The 21,276-nt window shown below is 40.9% G+C and overlaps 2 protein-coding genes across 4 annotated transcripts in view; both read right to left on the reverse strand.

Annotated features, from left to right (window-relative positions):
* Positions 1–393: 393 nt before the first annotated feature.
* On the reverse strand, positions 394–9,368 carry hdr (hematopoietic death receptor). Of its 2 annotated transcripts, none has more exons than XM_070964673.1 (10): positions 9,249–9,368; positions 6,239–6,380; positions 5,900–6,028; positions 5,658–5,769; positions 5,467–5,558; positions 5,234–5,332; positions 3,669–3,709; positions 3,364–3,453; positions 2,261–2,297; positions 394–1,967 (listed from the first exon to the last, which is right to left on the reverse strand). In XM_070964673.1, the coding sequence occupies exons 1-10, from the start codon at positions 9,270–9,272 to the stop codon at positions 1,675–1,677; spliced, it is 1,059 nt and encodes a 352-aa protein (XP_070820774.1). In that variant the 5' UTR covers positions 9,273–9,368; the 3' UTR covers positions 394–1,674. The 2 variants fall into 2 exon arrangements, with proteins under 2 accessions (XP_070820774.1, XP_070820773.1); XM_070964672.1 differs by having other exon boundaries at positions 1,606–1,967; positions 3,193–3,453; positions 9,249–9,317.
* A 9,343-nt stretch (positions 9,369–18,711) lies between these two features.
* Positions 18,712–21,276, reverse strand: part of unc5db (unc-5 netrin receptor Db) — a 174,210-nt gene continuing 171,645 nt past the window's right edge. For both annotated transcript variants that reach the window (XM_070965102.1, XM_070965101.1), the window contains one exon: positions 18,712–20,192. In XM_070965102.1, coding sequence (XP_070821203.1) covers positions 19,931–20,192 — 262 coding nt within the window. In that variant the 3' untranslated portion in view covers positions 18,712–19,930. The remainder of the gene's footprint in view (positions 20,193–21,276) is intronic.

Consider the following 21,276-nt stretch of genomic DNA (forward strand, 5'->3'; position numbering starts at 1 on the left):
ACGTATGTTATATTCTCCATAGAGATAAAGGCATCTGATCAACTAAGAAACAGAGAACTGACGTCCCATTCTACTAAATTGACAATTACTTTTCTATGTCGCAACATTTCGCCTGTTATTCATATCTCACACTTATCTTGAGTGAGCATTGGAACTGTTGGGGTGTGGCCCAGTTATCTAGCAGGCACACTGGCTCAACTCAATTTACAGGTGGCAGTGAATTTAAATGATATTCAATACAAGCCTGTGAGTTTGCATCAGTGCACAGTTTCCTGCATATATTTTCTCTGCATGAACACTCAGCTCCAGCCAAACCTGAGCAACAGCACTGTACGGGGTACTTACAACTTAAAAGCACATCATTTCAGTCAAAGAAAAAAAAGGGAGAGAGGGGAAGTGAAAAGTGTTTATTATTTTTGCACTTTTTTTCTCATAGGCATAATTGTGAATTGGATTTTTCAGAGCTATCAAGCTGTAATTAATCTGTAAAATAGGTCTGTAAAATCTATTTAAAAAAAAACAAAACTTAATTTAACAAAGAATTTGAAACACTTCAGGGCCTGGAAGTGAAACACAAGGCAACAGGCTAAACTGTAAACAAACAGAAAATAGGTAACATTGTAATTACCCTGTCAACAGTACAACCTTCTGGAGTTTAATAAAACTTCAAAGCTGTCATTGTTGTGCTCAGGATTATGACAGAAGTGTAACAATAAACCAGAAGCATGACGCAGACAAGAGATAAGAAACATGAATTCATTTTGACCAACAACCAATCTGAGCCATGAACTCTCTCTATAAACAAGTTTACACAATCAGGCAGAGAACCTATGATTTATATAACAAACTCAAACACAACTGCTCTCCACCATAAGAACTTCAAATACTTCTAGCAATTCCACTGATCACTAGGTAATTTGTTTATTGCTTGACATGTTCAATTGCTCAATCAGTGCAACCATTATGATATTCATTCCTGGGGATTGGCAACAGTTATACTGCACTTCCCTCTGAACAAATACAAAACATCTTAAGGAACCAAAATGGTATACAAGGCATCACAGTCACTATGTGAAACAATCAAACCTGTCATTTTTCTTTCAGTAAAAAGCAATCATTGTATATGTAGAATACAAGACAGCAAACACTTTTTTGTCATTAAATACTATCGACAGAAGGAAATAAATCCCTTTCAGTCAGACAAAAACAATGTCACATTGGATTGTGTGTAAGGTCAAACAGACATGTCATTAAGCCATGTTTGTCAAAACAATACCTTACATTACTCCATCAGACCATCAGAGCTGTACAGTACTGTAAAATGCTCTTCCTGAAGCAGGAACAGCTTCAGTAAAAGTACAGGTGAGGTTTTTTCTTACATGGGTGGTAGCCTTGTGCACTGCTCCTCCAAACCGTGTTGGAGGACGCAGCAGCTTGCAAGAAGCACCAAGGACCTGACACCATGAGTGATATTCATGAGACTAGAGTACTCACACTTTCTGTTATGAGAACTTTTGTTTTGTCAAAGACCTCTATGGGCCTAGTAGCCTTATGCGATGCTTGTTCAACCAGTATTGGATGGAACACAAGCTTTCAGCAACAAGGACCGCAAACCATAAGCGATATTCAAAGAATACACGTATTCTGCAGGGTTTCCTGAAAACAGTTCACCTCTCACTTATCCTCAAAGACGTAATGACCAGAAGTAATGGCATTCTCTTTGACAGTCTCTGCTGTTCGCCTTTGATTCAACTCAAGCAATGCTTTCAGCAGGTCATTTAAGCTGGCTTCTCTGCCCACTTTCTCCACCCAAATATTTAGCAATTCATGGATCTTGTCTTCATACAGAAGGTGCTCTTTGCTTTTGATCACATTGTCGCTAACACCGAGGTGACGGAAGAATCTCTTGTGGTAGTCGATGTCGACTTCTTCAAAATACTCAAAACATCCCCTCAGAGACTCCTCACCTGCAGACAGAGAGAAAGACTTTCATTCGTGTATCCTGACTTCTCTCAGGTATGTGGTCATCATTGTACTAATAACATTCATTTTGAACATTCAGAAGCTGTATATAAGTAAATCCACCTGACTGAGGGGACTGAATCCCAAAGCAAGGCTGCAACTACAAGAAAAACTGAAGCTGATGTCCACTGTGGTTTTTGACTAAAGTGCAATGCAATGCATCACACTGATGTGTGATCTGAGTAACATAAAGAGGGCCTAACAATTTATGGACAGGATGAAAATAAAAACTCCTTACCATTCACAGGAACAAGCTTGGGAAATTGGTCATCCTCCTTAAATGACAAAAGAGAGAAACAATCATTAATATCCAAAGACGTCTGCAGAAAGTCTTCATGAGTCATAAATAGTATCCCTGGCTAATACAACTCATCTCTTATTCAGCTATCATTTCAAAACATGCAAAGAGGAATTTCAGGTTTGAATGGAAAGAATGCAGGCTAATAAGGAAATCTCTCTTCACGGTAATCTTTAACAGGTGTAACACGGAACATGTGACTCATCAACTCCCAACAATATCAAAACAGCCCTGAACACAGTCGCAGTTGACCTGCAAATGTGTCACAACGCAGACTAGTACATGTTACACAAAGCTTAAAACATCATTGTGAAATCATCATGTTTCACAATGACGATCAGCAAGTCACTGTGATTTTATATAACAGGAGACAGAGAAAAACTTAATTTACATGAATGTAAATTATTCACCATTTCCAGGAAGCTTAAGCAAAATAGCTTGAAAAAAGGTGATTACCATAATGATGATAGCAATAATAAACTGTGCATTTCTATGCAATCTGAACAAAAGTGGTTCAAATCAATTTCAGTTTAACTTGTACAATATTAATCATTTCCACAGTAAACATATAGTTGGCCTGCATAATATCAGTAGGTGAACACAGTGAATGGTCAAAGTTTGGAAACAGAAGTCAGTGCTGAGTGAAGCTTTGTGATCTTTGAACAAGGCAGCTGTGTTGAACAATTTTCATGCACTTTGTCAGGTAAGAATCAAAGGAGGCAAAGTGGAGGAGGAGCATAGTCTGACCAGTGTGAGGGCACCAGCTGTAATGACAGCAAAGCATTACTAAGTAGAAACAAGCAAGGCGTAAGCAGGTGAGTAGGAAACAAGCGAGCATAGTGGCAGTGTTGAAAATGAGCGGTTGCTCTCACCCTCCTGTTGGGCTCTCTGGGGACCGCAGGGCTGGCTTGGGGGAGGGGTGCGGGGAAGGCATAGGAGGGCATGCCAGTTAGACTGTGCTGGGAGTTACTGGCTGAGCTGTTGAGGCTTTCGCACAGCACTTTACGCTCATCCTCCATTCGAGCGGAGGATTTGGCTCTCACCAGTTGGCGGGACAGGATCAGGCTTGAGCAGCTCAGCCTTTGGGGTTCTCCACTCCTTCCTTCCTCAGTGGGACGGTTGTCCCTGTAGTGCTGGAGAGGAAGAGGTGTTCAAACACACATCCTTTATGTCCTTTTGAACAGAGAATCATCCTTAAACACCTCTATTTTTCTCAGACTACTGTACAGTCAGTACAGGCTGTTGTTTTCATCTTTACTCTTTGAATTAAATCTGTCTATAAAGTCTGAGGAAACTTGTCATTGCAATCAGCTCATTTTACTGATGTGCTTTATCATAAGAGACTCACCGGCCCAGCTTTCAGCCCATCTGGTAGATTTCGCTGAGAATCTGAAGAGATGTGTGGAAAGAAGTATGCAATGTTAAGACATCCCCCAGAAGGCCACATGCAGCTATTTGAAGGCATTTACAGTATGTGTGACATGAATATTTGTTGGTGGGTATATCAACACTGAAAAACAAAGGGAATTCAGTGCAGCACCTGACAGCAGGGGATTTTCATACTGCGATACAGCACCACTTTATGCTGGATTGGGTGAGTTTATAACCAGCGTGATAACCAGAGGGGAACACTTCCTTTGCTTTACTTGCCAAAAATTTAAGCAGTCCAGTTTCAAGTTCTGTCTGATGACGACGTACACCCTTGCTGGCAGCATGGCACGGGATCATTATGTAGGCCTACCCAACATTTACGTTTTATCCTACTACACCTCATTCCAACGTCAGCAGGAAGTGTAAGCACGTCATCAACAGCACCTGCTGCTGTGTGTTCATCAGCTTGAACAATCAACATTGTACATGCCATTTGCAGTCCAGTTAAGCAGGTCTCTGTGCCCATACTGCTACACAAACATGCAGCGAGTTGGCAAGGTGGTGTGAAGCACAGCCCGTGTGTGACGAAGCCACAAAGCCTGCTGTGATACCGTTTGCCACTTTACATCCTAAACCATTCAGCGCACAAGTTGTTTCTGTGTGATACGTCCTGTGAATCCAACAACTACAATCTCAGTGGCAAAATCACAGTTTAAACTGTGGTTATTGAATGGCATGCCTTTGAAAGGGAAATGTCTACCTGGAAAGATGTGACAACTTGTTTATTGTTGTGTTAAAGCTAAACTGTGCTCGCCCTGTTAGTGTGACGCACAGCATTTCCCGCCCATCTGCTTTGTTGACTTTCTTCATCAGCAACTCACATTTCAGTTTTCACAACAGCAGGTGAGCCACATTTGGGGGGGAGACTTGTTATTAACGATGTAGCCAATCAAAATGATTGAAACCAGCTTTTCCAAAACAAGGACATAAGCAGGCCTGCATTAAACAGGAGACGCTACTCCACAGTGCACTACACAAGCAGTGTAATCATGGGAGGGACATCTCTCTCTCTGTTTCTCTGCAAAGCATATGCCATTGTCAGTAGATGGAGAGGCAGAGTAAGGGGAGATTGTCCATCGATTAATCAATCATAGACAGCGTCGTTCGCTTGGACAATGGGTGACCAAATATACTCTGGAAGCTGTTAGTAGCTGCCCATCGAGATAAAGTCTATGTGTGGGGACCCCTACATATTCAGTGGCTTATTCCACGGGTGAGCTCGACATCAAGCCTCACTGGACAGTAAGAAGTGGACACTGTATGTCAGCTTGGTTCAATCAAATTCAGCTGTGCTATGTCTGTGGAAGCACAACCTGCATAAAACATGGCAACGGATTTACAGGATCACCTGGCTGCATGTTTTACAGGAGTAAGAAGAAACAAGGTGCTTTCCACACAGCACTGAAGCAGACTCATGCCTGTGAAAGCATTAACAAACATTACATACATTTTAAAAGATACTGTGTCGTCATTTCCATTTACCTGCTGCTCTGCGTCTGCACACGTACACGTACACGTACACAATTCCCCCAATGACCACAGCAGCAAACAGTATAAGTGGCACAATCACAGAGGCTTTTGCTGATTAAAAAAACAGAACAAAACAACAAAACATAATTGACAACCATTAGCGCCATATTAAGCTCATAATATTGTCATGTGGAATATATCTTTTCATTGGAGCAAAAAGCCATGGCTTCCACTGAGTTGTGTACCAGAGGCAGAGCCGGAGTTGGGCTGAATTTTCTTGCACTCTGTGTTGGAAGTAGAGGTGCAATTCCTCACGATCTCTTCATCTTTTTCACACCTAGTTTGGAGGGAGGAAAAAAGACGATTTAAAGCATGAACAGATTAAAAAAATGATTAAGCATCAGGGGCATAGCCTGTTTGGCTTGCATAGACTCACTTTAAACACTTCTTGCACACCTCACACGCCTGGTCAGGAGCACAAAATACTCCCAATTTGCACTGACATTCCGTATCGTGAGTGTGAGTACATGCCCTTACAATTTCCTGATCTGTGAAAGCAACATGAAAAAGACCTTGTTAAGTCGAAGTTTATGCTCAGAGCACTCCGAAAAGGTTGACTATTGATTTTTCTTCCACAGTCTTTCCAATCGATAGCGTAAAGCCGTCAAGCAGAATTACCTGAGCGACACTGTGTGCACTTGAAACACTGCTTCAGACTGTTGCCATGCTCGGTGTATGTTCCATCGTCACATTCCTCACACGTTCCCTTCTCTCTTGCTGTGGTGCAAGGCGATATCATCCGTGTACCTAACACACACACAAAAACATAACCCTAAAATACCAGTATACACCTACTTGAATTAAGCTTTCAACTGAACCTGTCACTCTGGCTGAATAATATCCAATCACGGTCAAACTCAACCTGCTTCATAGCTCTGGTGATGGATTTCTGATTCGAGCTGCTGACAGAACTTTAGTCTCAGTGGACTAAATCAAGCGTGGTTCCATGTGTCTTACCAGCTGGACAGTTTAAACAGCAGATGTTGCCATTCGGGTACTCTAGGTTGTCTCTGCAGCGGATGTCTCGCCGTGTCCTGCCTGGACCTGCACCAAGGCCAGACCCCATGGGCTTAAGAAGCCAGATCAATACCACAAGAACCTTTGGAAAGAAGATGAGTGCTGTTAACATGCTAAAAGCAAAAAATCTAGCTATTGTTTGCTCCCTTTTCTCTTGTTTTAGAATCAGTTTTATTACAAATGCACTTAATCAGCAACAATTAAAATAGTTAATAATTCTAGTAATTTATAAGCAAAATGCCTAATTTCTTAGACTGAATAGTTCTGAGATTTGGGCTGCTGATCTGTCAAAACAAGACATGCCAGCTTCTACTTTACTAAATTAAAATAGGCAACTTTATCTATATTATAGATGATCTCAAATCAGTAAATAATCTGATATTTTATGGACCAAATGATGAAATTAGAAGTAGCAAGTACTTCTTTCAGTAATTTTTCAAGAAGTAAAATGCAGAAATTCTCTGGATTGACATTTTCAAATGTGGTCTTTAGATCATCATAAACTGAATATCTTTGGGCTGCAAAAACAAGATATTTGAGTCACCTCGAAGTCTCATGGATTGTGATGGGCATTTTATAGATCAAATGCCTAATCAATCAATTGTGAAACTAATCAGCAGATTCATTGATAATGAATAATATTCAGGAGGGTAGCAAGTAAAGGTTATATTATAACCTTTACTTTACTACTTAATCATTTGTTTTTGTTCGCTTTTGGTGCTTTCCTTTGTTAATTGCATTACTGTAAATCTTATATTTTACATGTCAGTGTATCAAATCAAACTTTATTTAAATAGCACAGTTCATACGTAATAAAATGCAACACAAAGTGCTTTACAAGAGTTAAAAACAATATAAATCAAAATAGAACAACACTAAAAACCCATCTCTCTCTCTCTCTCTCTCTCTCTCTCTCTCTCTCTCTCTCTCTCTCTCTCTCTCTCTCTCTCTCTCTCTCTCTCTCTCTCTCTCTCTCTCTCTCTCTCTCTCTCTCTCTCTCTCTCTCTCTCTCTCTCTCTCTCGACAGTAGTAGGGGTAACGAGACGCGCTAATGATTGAGAAGATGCCACCGGGTCGTCCACACCTAGAACAGTCATCAGGGACTGTGAGCACAGGGGGCGCCCACACCCGGGCCCACCTGACCACCTGACCACCCCACACCAAGGTAGGGAGTCTCCCCACCAGCCGGGCCGACTGGGCCTGAGGACAGCACCCCCAGCAACAGATCAGACACATCTCTCAATGTGGACGACTCATCATTCATATTTGTGTCTGGTCCTGTAATGGCAGTCTAAAGTCCTTTACAAACACATCAGTTCCGCTCACAGGAAAATGGCTGTTTACCAGATACTTAAAAATATGAGTCACTTTTCCATGAAAGCTTCCTTATCTTACAAGAGGTATTTAAGATGATGCAACACTTCATAAGACCGTGCCAACCAATGTTAATGCACTTCTGATCTGGCCACAGGTTAATAAACAAGGGTAGAGCTGAGCAGGTGAATGTGACTGGAGAAGGGGATTTCCTTTAGACATGCTTCAACTCCATGTTCAGAGCACCAGTACAGCCTGATGACCGCGCACTGTGTAAATCATCGTAAGTAATGTGAGACTGTCATCGTAAACTTACAAGTCTTACAAGAATTGATACATGTCAGCTCAACACTGTCAGCGTGTGTCCAAATACAGCCAATACCTGACCTGGCTGAGGGAATAACCAAGGCAATCAGGCCTCAAGATTGTTGCCCACACCCTTATTTCGTCACATTATCCACATTGCCTCAATCATGAAGGGGCATCTCCCCAGCATGCACAAACACACCTGCCAAGCATTTCAGCCTACCTCCCGTCTTCTTTATTAAATTTAAATAGCGTGCTTAAACAAATTAAATGACAATCAAATATAATAACATACTGCTCAACAAAACCTTTAGACTATCTGACACGAAGGGGAAAAATCATACAAACCTCTATTCAAAACAAATGAATGCAGCCTCGTTCACCGCACAGAAATACACAAGAAATTTCAACTACAACATGAAGACATTTTCTGAATCTTTGTGAGCCATGCTTTAAATTGGCATGCATATAATCAGCAACACGGCGCTTCATTTTGACCAAATTCCAGTTTCTGGAGGTTTCACACCGCCGCTCGCTGAGTGACCAGGAGCAGGATTACCACGCAAATCACACATGAAAGCGACAATTTTGACCGAGTCAAGCTGCTTGGCGGATTATTACCAAGCCGAACAGAGGGGGAATTACTAATAATTCATAGTATTAGTAGTACTCAGTACATATCCAGATATTTAGGATGTGTACCTGTGTCAGTTTCGAAGTGCGCTTCATATTGTCTTATATAGACACCAGGAAGACACCCGGTTTGGACCAATGTAGGTTTTAGTAGTAAACGTTTGTTTCACCTTTTTCTTTTAATTAAATGGTAACTGTTAATTTACCATCAGCAGTGAACCATAGAAACTTTGGAGCAGCTCGTGAGTGAAGGGAAGAGCTTGAATGAACAAGTGAGCTTTGGAAGCCTAAGAGGAATTTGGCACCTGAGCTCAGACGCCATGAGACTGCTTTGACAGACAAACGTGACATTCTGGGAGGAAACTTTTGTAGACACAAACTAGACTACTGGGAAGTCCCACAAGTCAGCCAATTTAATTTCCCATTCAAGAAACGTATTGAAAAACTGGAGAATTTCGACAATATGTGGCCTTTCTTGCTTCTTCGCTACCTGAGACAACACCTTTCCGTTTAAACAAACGAGTTATTATCGACGGCCGTTCGGACACTGACTGGAGTCACCGTACATTCAGTTTCTTTCAGGAAATGCCAGGCTGCCCTCACACGACCCAAACAGACGTATTTCAATAACTCCACTGATACCAAGCAGTGACATCAGCTGCGCCCAGAGCAAAAAGAAACGTTTAGTGACACTTACCATACATTGTAGGGACTGGGTCATGGTTTGATAGAGATGTTAAAATCCACAGACTTCATTTAACTCATCCCGAGCCCTGGCCCAACGTGTGCTTCTGTCTCAAAGTTTAGCGCAAATGTGACGAGTTCAAGGTAACTGTGATGACGTCACTGGCTGGGCTGGTCCTGAACTGATGTCCCAGAGCTGCTCTTCGTCCCACACAGAGAGTACATGACCGCGAAGATCAGGGTAAAAATAACAATACAACAATTAAACATACCCCTTTCCAAGTAAAAGTCCTGCATTCCGCTTGAGTGAAAAACATATTATCAAGAATATGTACTTCATGTATTTTCTTTGGCTCTGTATTACATAAATGACTTATTAGGATCATTGATGCGTTCAAATGCAAACAGTGCTGTAATGTAACTGGGGGACATAGAACTATAGATATAGATCTATAGCTATACAGTGCAGTAAAAGTAAAGTGGCATTAATATTCAAGTAAAGTGCATGTACTACAAAACTGTACATAAGTGCAGTACTTGAATAAATGAGTTTTTCCCATCCACTGCCTTAGCATATTTGCAATGAAAATGAAACTCATTAATGACAAAGTGGATTTAGATTTAGAGTACACTCAACTATGTGATGTAGCAATATCTGGAAGATATACACACATTATTTTTCATCAATGACACAGTCCCCCTCTATCTACTGACTATTTTAAAAATAGAGCCATAATTGAAACTGCTTTATCACAGATTTTATTATTGTATAACTCCTGGAGGAAAACTGCCAATGCTGAAGGCTAACTATGACGATGACTGATTCATATGAGTAACCACATGTTCACTCTTGTGGCCCATAGTCACATCGATGACATAATTGTGGCCACAGCTACAGAGTCACTCATGGACATGAACCACCTGAATAAACATAACACGGATAGTTAGATAATAGACCATAAAAGTAATGTATTGGAGTTATGATTTTTAGTGAACTTTGTAGGTCTATTATCTTTTAAACCTTTTTTTCACATACTTCTGTGCTGTCTTGATTTTGCTTTGAATCGCCATTTACATTTACACACATTTCTCTGCAGAGATTTGGAGAGCTTTTTGTAGTGTTCTTAGAAAGCTTGGGTTCAGTCTGGAACTGTTGCTGAGGTGAGTCTGCAAAGGTCACTTTGACTGTCTGTGATTTTGGGCTTTAATAGATTAGAGCTTATTATTCGGACTGTACACTTTAGAATACACACACGATTTAGGCTTTAGGCTATATTGGAAAAAAAAACAAAAACTGAAGCCATACAATTATGAAAAAGACCAAGCTACCCCTGCATTATACCCTACAGAGGCGGTAATATCCTCCCACAGTCTAAAGTCAGGTGTACTGAAAACAAATTATTTGCTTTTCAGCAACTGTTCTTTTGTCTTTTAACTTTGCTGCACCACAAGTGGGAATGTATGGCAATGTGTAGGTGGATGCCTGCTGCTTGTGATAATTTTCTGCCTTCATTTTATCTGTGCAGCTATCTAACAGGACGTACCGCATGGCAAAGCTGGAGGTAAATGAGAGACCTTCATCCATGGCAGTCTCACATCAACAGCGTTTAGATCAATGCTCCTGCACAGCACTGGGACCTGCTGGTTTGTTCCTGTTATAATGATCATGGTGAAAGGTCAGAATGTGATGGGCTTAGTGATGTTCAAATGTGAATTTTTCTAACAATATGATGTGATAACTCGAGTAGAATAAAACTCACCATACATGACTGATATATGTATATGCAGTTTTTGGTAGTGTCAAGTGAACTGTAGCCTATAGTAGGCTGTGTGACCTATAGCCAGCAATGGGGACGAGACAAAACCAAAATGCAACAAATGAAAAATGAGAGGGCAGCATCAATAAGTCTAAATATGTGTGTGAATGGTTGTCTGTCCATACAGTGTGTGTCTGTGTAATAGACTGAAAACATGTCCAGGCTTATTCCTTGCTGTCGCTCAGTGCTTCCTGGGTAAGAGTCCAGCCCCTCATGTCGCTGCACAGTATTAATAATGGTGCATCTGATGGAAAAATTTATTTAGATCTGAAATCATATTTTGTGCTTCACCATAATGATTTGAAGCTGGAGTTTCACCTTTCCATCAATTAAGTCTTCCTCTGGCCCCAGTTAATTTACACATTTAAAATATGCAAATAAAAACCTCTACTGCTCCCCATTGTATGTCAACTTGAAAATATATAAAAGCATAAGAGCTTTCAGGCTGAACGAGGACAGCGTCACCAGTGGTATTGTAGTGCAAACTAAGTACCAGCTCCAAGTGGTTCCTCTCGCTGTTAGACCTTGCAGGATAATGGAGGAAACATACTATTGTACAAAGTCTCTCATCACAAACTGCGTGATGTCAGCCATCATCACAGTTTTCAGCAAAGCTCCTTCTCTTTTGTGTGCCAGTTTAACATTATCTAATGGGCAGTTGTCTGCAGCACACAGATATGCAGCACAACAGGAAGGGGTGGGCTGAACATCCTTGGCTGGGTGGTGGAATACGTGTTGATGCAGGCTGGAGAAAATGGGATGAGACTGAAATAAAGCTTGATCCTCAGTTTCAGTCCGTTGGTTGTGGTGCTCAGATAACTGTCACAGTTATGATGGCAGTTTGAGAAAAAGCCATAGACCTGATGGGGCTGTTCTAGACTCATAGGCAAAGATTGAGCTGATAGTTGGGTGACTGATGGTTTCATGGGCTGCGCGGCAGACTTAGAGACTGCAGGGATCATACAGGCACTCTATGAGCCCCCTGTGCAATGCAGCTCATCATCTTGATCTAAGTTTTACAACATAACACTGCGTTTCTGTTTTACCAGTTTTATTTCTAGAATCAGTCCACAGCACGTGGAGGCACTGTTTACCCCTGCACACTGCTGAAACGATAAGGCCAGGGAGGGGCTAAAACCTCTGAGTCACTTTTTTCCAAGATAAGACATGAATTTTGTATTCAGTCTGCTGTCTGCTCATCTGTTGCACTGAGGTCAAGATCAATTCAAATGATATGGAAAATATCACTTCTTCCTTCTCACAGGCTCTTCTGTGTATAATGAGAGGAAAGTTATGTTGTGTTGGTTTAAGGGAATCTTTTTGTCAAGGGTATGTAGTGAAATGTAAGCCTGCATTTAGTCAGTTTTCCCTCCATTTCATTGAAGGAATTGTACATAATCTGCACGCCAGTGTGTAGGGCGTCACAACTAATGAAAAGTACAACCAGAAAAAGAGTAGCATGTATGACTGTACCATTGGTCCTTTGGAGTCAACAGAGTTGACCATTGTACACACAGTCACACTGAATAGAGCTTAACCACCTTTTAAGGTGATAGGAAATGTTAATGTGCATGTGCATGACAATGAGTGGCATCAAACTGATGGGGGGAACAAGAGGAACAAGAATGAATCCAGTGACTCTAAATCCACTCATATTGCTTTGATATACATATATTTTCAGTCAGGGGTCATACATTAAGAGAATGAGTGGCTGCAAAGTAACCATGCAGTGGTTACTCTGTTTATAATTGCTCCATGGAAAGCCATTTGTTCACCAGAGCCCTTCTTCATTTTAATTTGAGCATTTTTGTTCAGCTAATACAGCTATGACGGCATTCCAATACAGTGTGTCAACTTGGCAACATGGTAAAGTTGCCAATGGAAGGCGTGGTGGCTCAGCAGGTAGAGTGGGTTACTGTTTAACCGCAGTGTGGGTGGTTCCCTGGCTTATTCACTGAGAGCACTACCGTCTGATTCAGGAAGATCCTGATCAGACTCAAATATCTGTCACATCTATTACCTCTTCCTACTCATTAAAAAACAAACAAACAAACAAACAACTTTGAATATGCAAATGTAATGTGCGTGCACTGGAGATTTCAAGTTGTAAATGTGTAAATGAAAGCACAATTTTGACATATTTTGTTGACACACACACACACACACACACACACACATACACACACACACACACACACACACACACACATATATATCCCTTCGACATATATTGTCGAGTATATGTCGAAGGGATAAATGACACAGCGACGTATACTCTATACAGCTGGTTAGAACATGCAAAAAAAGCCACATCATACCAGCATGTTAAACAGGTAATGCAATCATCCATTGGGATACTATAACACATTTCTGAAGTAATGAAAAGATGGAGCAGGCCAGCAGACTGGCCAATGCATACTGACTGCATGGGGACATCAGTTATGCTTAGATATAGCTGAATGGCATTCAATTCTTTTTTCAGCCATGGCTGCCTGGGACATCAAGCTGATTGATCTCAGCATTGACCTTAGAGCAGCTCCCATATCGACTTAAATGACAATAACTTAGCTGGCCACATGGCTAATGTTAGCAGTTAGACCTTGAACATACTGTAATTCCATGGGCACAGCGCCTTACAGCCATGTGCCGGAAAGACAGTCAATGTTCTCATGATTGTTGAGTTAATCTTGCTGTGTGTCAGATCTGAGTGACTTAAAGGTTGTCTTTTTTGTTCTGTCTTATTGACGTCTGATTCATTGATTTAAACAAGCACATTAATATTGTCTCTGATGAAAATAAGTAGAAGAAAATATAGTGTAAGGTTGGTTCTATTGGCATGCTGTTTGAATCTTGATGCTATGATCCTGTTATTATGTGTTTGATGATACTCCAGCCACAAGCCAAAGCCTTTCCTTTCAGCCCACACGTTGTACAATATGTCGTTTCATCAGCAGTGATGTAATGTTTCTCACAGAACCAGAACAACATGCTACAGACCAGTACTACAGCCTTTGAACACCACATAGATTACTCAGACACAGAGAAGGGAACAGCTTAATTATGATGAATGGAAATTATCATCCTTCAGATAACAAGGTTCAGAGAAAATTCTCCTTCAGTGAGTGGAAGATGCTGAGGTGGTCATTACTGTAATGATGAGGAACGGATGGTTTGTGTCTTTAGTTGTTTAAAAAACACACACACACAAAAAAAACAAGTTTACAGCTGCTAAGATGTTGCAGCTTTATGCACTGGCCAGTAGCCCACCGCTATGGGGACACGATTCTGTCAATTTCAAGTAGCTGTCAGTGAGGCTACCAGGGCTTTTTTCACTAACTAAGATGCAGCTGGCAGTAAATGCTGTGACAAATGGAACATCAAGCTAAATCATCCCACCTGTCTCCCATAGTGGCGTAAATGACCATGACTTGGCCACTTCGCCGTTAGCAGTTAGAGCCAGAACGTACAGTAGTTCTATTGGCACAAGAACATTACAGCCATGTGCAAAAAGAACAATTAATTCTGTAATGACAGCTGTATTAATCTAGCTGAGGTCAGTCCTGAATGGCTTCAGTATTGCCTTCATTCTTTCCATTTTAGAGATAAGATAACATGTAAGATTGTGCCATTCCTACAAACATGAGTTGAGTCGTCCCATTCTTCTGGGATTGTGTTTAATGGCCTTCATCCAAGCCATAATTTCAATCAAAGCCGTGGGCTGTTTCTCACAGCAGTAACATCCGGAGACACACCTGCAGTTGTGAAATACTGACTGTTCCCCATTACTGACACATTCCTCATACATGGAAGAGTGAGCCTGCTTCCGGAACTTTTTTTCCTTTGCAGTGACATTAGGAAATATTTTCAGGGTTAACGGATGTTTACAGTAACACCCCACCTTCAGAAAAGTGCAACATTCAGTCAGTGTGATGGACAAATGGGGTGAAATGTTTTTCTCTTTTAACACATGAACTGTAGTGTAAGTTCAATGTGTTGTTATTCATTTTTAATAATCAACATTAAAGGGGAGGTCACTGATTTTACACACATTAAAGTCTGTTCTCAGGTCTTGGGGAGTATGATTGCAAACGAGAGAAAAAGCTGCACAAAGCCTTTCATGCCTCCGGAGGAGCTGTTGTAAGTCTGAAAAATTGCCTCACGTGATGTCACTTGCGTCAAATGAAAACAAAATCCAAGAGTATGGAGCTGACCAGACCTCTGTAGTCTGCCCCTCGTCTCCGCTTGAGGTTAGAGGCTGAAGGCTGCATCAGCTGCTGCTCGGACAGTGGCATCATGGGTAATGCGGGTGCCAGGTTTTAACAAAAAAGAACACATGAATTCCAAGAGATTTTATCAATGGCTCAGCTGCATTGATATTGATCTTTTTTTTAAATTCCATTATGCGTTTGACAGTGTGATTGGAGTGTAATGCTAAATCAATAATCAGTATAACATTATGTTAGTTTAGCAATATAATCAATATAACATTACACTGATTAAGCAATATATTAAGATGTTTAAACTACATCATATTCAAACCGCTATAAAAAAAAGAACTGCGCGCACCCTGATGTTTCCTTGCGGTGTGTGACAAGGTCGAAGCTTAAACGCCACATATCAGCTCTCTACATATTCTACATTCACATAATCCACTCCAGGTCAGTTCCACTTATGGGTAGCTTCACTGCACAATAACTTACGTTTAGACAAGTTGAGATCTTTCAACTGTACATTTATTTCCAAAAGGCTGCATATACATTTGCAAATTTCTACTGTACAGAAAACATCCAAAATGTCCATAATTATAGATACAATATACCACAAAGCTGCCCTGGCATTACCAAACATAGATGTTCAGCACTAGAAAAGCTCTGCAGCCTATTCAATATTATAATCTTAAATACTTTTTCAACTAATACTTTTAAATGTATGTCAGTATGATTAATTGTTCTTTTTTTTCATCCCCATCTGTACTTTACAACATTCACCATTTACAGTAGTTAAACAAGGCACAAGAATAGTGATATGAAGCCAAAGGCCATGCGTGAAGCAAAAAGGAGCATGAGACCGAACAACTCAGGTGACAGAAAATCATGGACTCAACAGTGAACTTTTAATCTCATGAAACAGGATTAGTCTTACACCAAAGCATTATACATAGTGAGAATACGTTGTGTGTGTGTGTGTGTGTGTGTGTGTGTGTGTGTGTGTGTGTGTGTGTGTGTGTGTATGTGTGTGTCTGAGTTACTTTTAAAAAACAGAATTTCAACACATTGATGAGATACAGTAGACAGAGCTGAAACACATCCAGGATGACAGCGGATGCTGAGTGTGATGGGGTGTACCGCACAGACAGGTTGCTCTTGATGCAACATAAGCCACCGCTAAGCGTTACAAAAGCACACATTTCCATTTTTGACATTCTTTGCTTGCAGGAATGAGAAGGAGAATCCAGTTAGTCACAATTAAGGATCAATCAATAATCATAATGAGGGGGGAAAAAAGAGATTACTTTTCACTTTCTTCACTTACCAGTTTAAATTACATAAAAAGATGAACAGAATTGGATTAGAAATGCATAGAGATGATGCAGAGAAATCAAAATGGTTCTTTGTCATAGCGAGATGAAATCATTCACATATATCAGGTCAGAAATACTCTGACATATTCAAAGGTGCCATATCGCTCCTGATAAACCTCTGAAAGACATATTGAAAATACATTTAGCTCTCTATCTCTCTAACTAGGCGACAGAATTATGTAAATCAGTTATGTAAGTCAGTGGTTGGAGGTACCAATTTGAAGATAAAGAAATAGACACTGGCTTTTTTTCTGAATTACCTCTTTTGATTCTTATACAATTGAGATTGGAAGAATCAACACAGAGATTGGAGATGATTTAGGACTTGTGGGCACAATACACTCAGGTATAGATAAAAGACTGATTCAACTGAATACCACAACGATATCAAGTGTGTAAGGGAGAACAAAGATCCAAGCCAGCACGTTCATTTGGCCCACATTACTCATTCTGTATGTTTGCACATGGTTCCAGGTACTGTGATTTGTAAGCTTATTTCCTGAATGAAAGTAGTGGTGAGATTGTGAAAAGCCAAGACTCAAGCCACAGGGATCACTGATGTTTACCATAAAAGGACTGATAATAACTCATTGCTGTACTGAACAAAGGATGGCTTTTTTTCTTTACTTAAGGAGGAGTCAAGGTGAATAAGATGGCATCGTGTCACAGTCAAAATTAGCTTCCGTGTGTTTATTTGTTTTAATAATGATTTACAAGAGCAAAAAGAGGCTACATTTTAAAAGTACACCCTCATTGAAAAGTGAAAACACAGACCTACAGTCAACGTAGCCTCATTTGTGACCTCAGCACTCGAGCTTGTGCCAGGTCGAGGCAGCGGGCACTGCAGTCTGAGTTATATGTAGATTTCATCCCGAGCAAACATTTCACTACGTCGGGCAGACAGATGGGTAAATTCCTAAAAAAAAATGTTTTCCTAAAATTTGCATAATGCTGTGTGACTAAATCACAGAGGTATGTACGGAGTGCTCAAGTCACAAATGAGGCTAACCTCCACACAGCAAACACCTGCTAACACCTCAGACAAAGGCGCAGATGTGCTGTTCAGTGTTTGACAGCAGGAGGAAAAAGTTGGACATTTGATACAGTCAGCTGTTTTTATAACCTGCCTCTCCACGTGTGTCTGTGATAAACTGACTACTTCTTAAAGTATATATTAGCGAGCCCATCATTTAGGCTTCCATAGTAGGAAACCTGAAGACACTTAAACACTTAATATACTCATTTTTTAATTTGTCCAGGTTTTGAAACATCTGCCGCTGACTTTAAATGGATGCAAATGCAGTTTAATTTGTGGTGCTGTTTATTTCTACATGAGAAATAGTCCGTATGAAAAGTGCTAACACTTCCAGAGTACCAGTACCAGGACATTGTTTCAGTGTTTCAGTACCATGAGCACCATGAATGACGATGCAGAAAACTCAGAGGCAGACATCTCAAAACCTGGAGAGGGCAAACAACACTATTTGAGTGGCTAGATATGACTAGGGGTAAGTGAGAGAACATTATTGCATAATTTGGGTGGCCTTATTTACCCAGCATGCATCTCTCTGGCAGAGTGAAGGCAGAGACCCATTGAGATTTGAGGTACAGTATGCAACCCTCCCTGCGGTATGAAGGCTGGATTTTATTTCTAGATACATTTCATGTAAAAGGGATGAATTAAAATGTGAGTTAAAAAGTGGTTCAGCATATAATTAAATCAGTTTTCGGAGCTCTGTCCTGTTCAGTTGAATAGAATAACAGTGTACAATTCAGTGAGGTTAAAAGTTTAATGGTCTTCTTAAACGATAACAGATCTTCTTTATCTGGAGGCATCTTCCTAAAAGATTATTCCACACAGAAGGTCATACAGTACGACTGCTAACCCTGTAGCTGAGCTAATGCTTCCATTGACCATTGCCTCAGTGGTTGACACCAAATAGCTTTTGCTGTTTTGAGCCTCACACCCAGATCATCCCTTATTGTTCTCTTAGGATGAGTGTGTTTAGCATTGATTTCAACAGATATGTGACTGCATGGTGTGTTTCTGACACTGACACCATTAATATTCCTTTTTTCGTTTGTTGCACAGCACGCAAGCTCCCAGTCCATGTGCACATGACCTCTGTAGCCATGAAATGCCAATGTGTGTGTGCATGTGTGTTGGGGGTGGGGGGGTGGGGTGTGTTGGGGGGGGGGCAGTCGGATGTGTAGGGGCCTGATATGAGGTCTATGGGACGGGTGTTAATGGTGGGAATTGGGTGATAAGATGCGGGGATATACTCCCTGCTGTGCCAGGAAATGATGTTTTACAGCTTCCTTCCTCTCTATCTCTTGGTGGAGGAAACTGTAATGAACTGTAATTCCATGGTTAGAAATCGCACTCTGCCACATTACACTACAACCATGTTTTTTTTGTTTTTTTTTTCCATACAACACTTGGGAAGTCACCCTCTGACTGTGCCGTTCTTCCAGCTAAGACTGGGGCTAATACTGAATTTTTTCAAGGATTTTTTTCTATAAATGATCATACAACACTGACTGTCCATTAGAGGTGCCAAATGTCAAACAGATGACATTTTTTTGATTTTTTTAAGAGATGAAAATGGGTAAATTTCAAGATACTTGGCTTTGAAAGTTCACAATCACAACATTTAAGCAATCAGCAGCTTTCTTTTAAAAATATAATATTGAACATCAAAAAAGTAGTTTCTAAGTCCTCATTCACTCACTGACACAGGGATATGATGTGGGGGGAATAGAAGAGAAAATAGATCAGGTGTTTCTGAAATGACACCACAGGTGGATTACCTTATTTGCATATGAGAACCTCTATGCAAATATGTCCAGCTGCCATATTGACCACTGGGAAAAGGACAGGGGGACAGCATGACAGTCCCAAGGAAAAAAGGAGCTCCCATCTCTTCCAAGAGAAAATAATGGGCAGAAAAGTTAAGGAATTACCCCTCTACACCTCCCTCACCACTCACCCTCTTCAACTTAAAGCAAGGAGCAAGTAAATTAAAAATGAACTGAAGTGTCGAGTGGAAAGGCAGAAAAAAATTTACAGTCCATCCTAGGACGGATTCTGAAAAGAGAGGGGTAGAGATCCACAGCAGGTACTGGCTCACCTCGACCTGTTGTGATTGGTCAGCTTGTTGACTGCTCGCACCATCGACTCATAGACAACCTGGTGATCTTCCAGCGCTCCGCCACAGTGTGTAGTCCATCACTGGCCGTGCACATACACAGATATATGCCTTGTTTTGTCAGTTTCACTCACTGTATCTTTTTCGCTCAGCCTGTGTATTCAGGAGCAGAGTCCTCTGTCTTCTGATTTGTTAGTGTGCCCGTTCCGCACAGACTGCCCGCTTGTATGTGATTGAAGTCAGACTCTGGCTCATCCTGGTCCTTGGGGGAGCTTTTGGAGTGGATCTTGCCAATCTCCTCCAGGGCACTGGCTAGAGAGTCAAGGTCAGCAGTGTCCTGGTGGCGAGCCTCCCACAGGCTCAGTATGACTGCTGACGGACTCTGCTGCTTTGCAAAGTAACCCAGGTTTCTGTGGGGGAGCACACAACGCTGGATTAATGAACACAGGAAGGGGTCATCATCAGAGATGGAGAAAATGTGTCATGTTGGAGTCAGATACTGACCGTATGCTTGGTAATTATGGATACATTTGTTTCATAAAAGACAGCAGTCATTTTGATGCACAGGAAATCAGGCCAGCAAATCTTAAACAGTGGACCTTAAAGGATAAGGCTCATGTTATTCTATTTTTTCTTTCTGACAACAAATTCCATTTAAAGACCAAAACCAACAATGTGTTAGTCTGTCTCTCAATACTTTCCCCTTCCCTTTCTGTGGCACTCAGCCTGCAGCCTGCTGGCTCTCAGTGAAAATCTTTAGAAAGGTCACAAATACACACTTTCAAGCAAAATCTAAAATCCTAGCTGGGTACTGTAGTTTTTAGCAAACAAATGGAAATAGTGCATTTGTTGGGGACTATTTTCAGCTATGGATTAATACACATTTGTTGCTCTTGTGAGTCTTTAGGACAGATGTGGGATGATGCATGTGGGATTGAGTCAAAACAAACTGCAGTGTGTGTGTTCATGGTAATGAAAGAACATGTCAGCCAGCGCCACAGTGAGGCTCACTGATGTGCTTTTTCGTTTTTGGACAATGGAGCTCTATGGCACAAAGGAAGAAGATATATCAAGCCTTTATACACACACAATACTTGTTAATAGGATTCATGCATTGTTGGTTTGGGTGCTTTCATGGGATTTGTTGACAATAAGAAAAATAAAGCATATCACCAGACTTATCCTTTAAAGAGGGGAACCAGTCAGTGATGATTTTGAGTACATTTTATAATCAGCGGGGCCCAGGCACAGTACTTGCCAAGCTGACAAAAGATCAAACATTCTATATGCCATGAAACTGCTTTGTGGCTCACAGGGATGGGCGATATGATAACGTCTATCCTCAAACGATACAAATGTGTCTATTATTAGAGATTTTGTCATACAGTTTGTACTGTGGAAGATGTCTCTTCTGTAATGTGGCAGGGCCATGGTGTACATGCTATAAATTACAGTCTTTTTAAATACTGCAAATTATGATTACATGCCGTAAAC

Source organism: Chaetodon trifascialis, chromosome 6 (genome assembly GCF_039877785.1).
Source record: "Chaetodon trifascialis isolate fChaTrf1 chromosome 6, fChaTrf1.hap1, whole genome shotgun sequence".
In the NCBI taxonomy this organism is placed as follows: Eukaryota; Metazoa; Chordata; class Actinopteri; order Chaetodontiformes; family Chaetodontidae; genus Chaetodon; species Chaetodon trifascialis.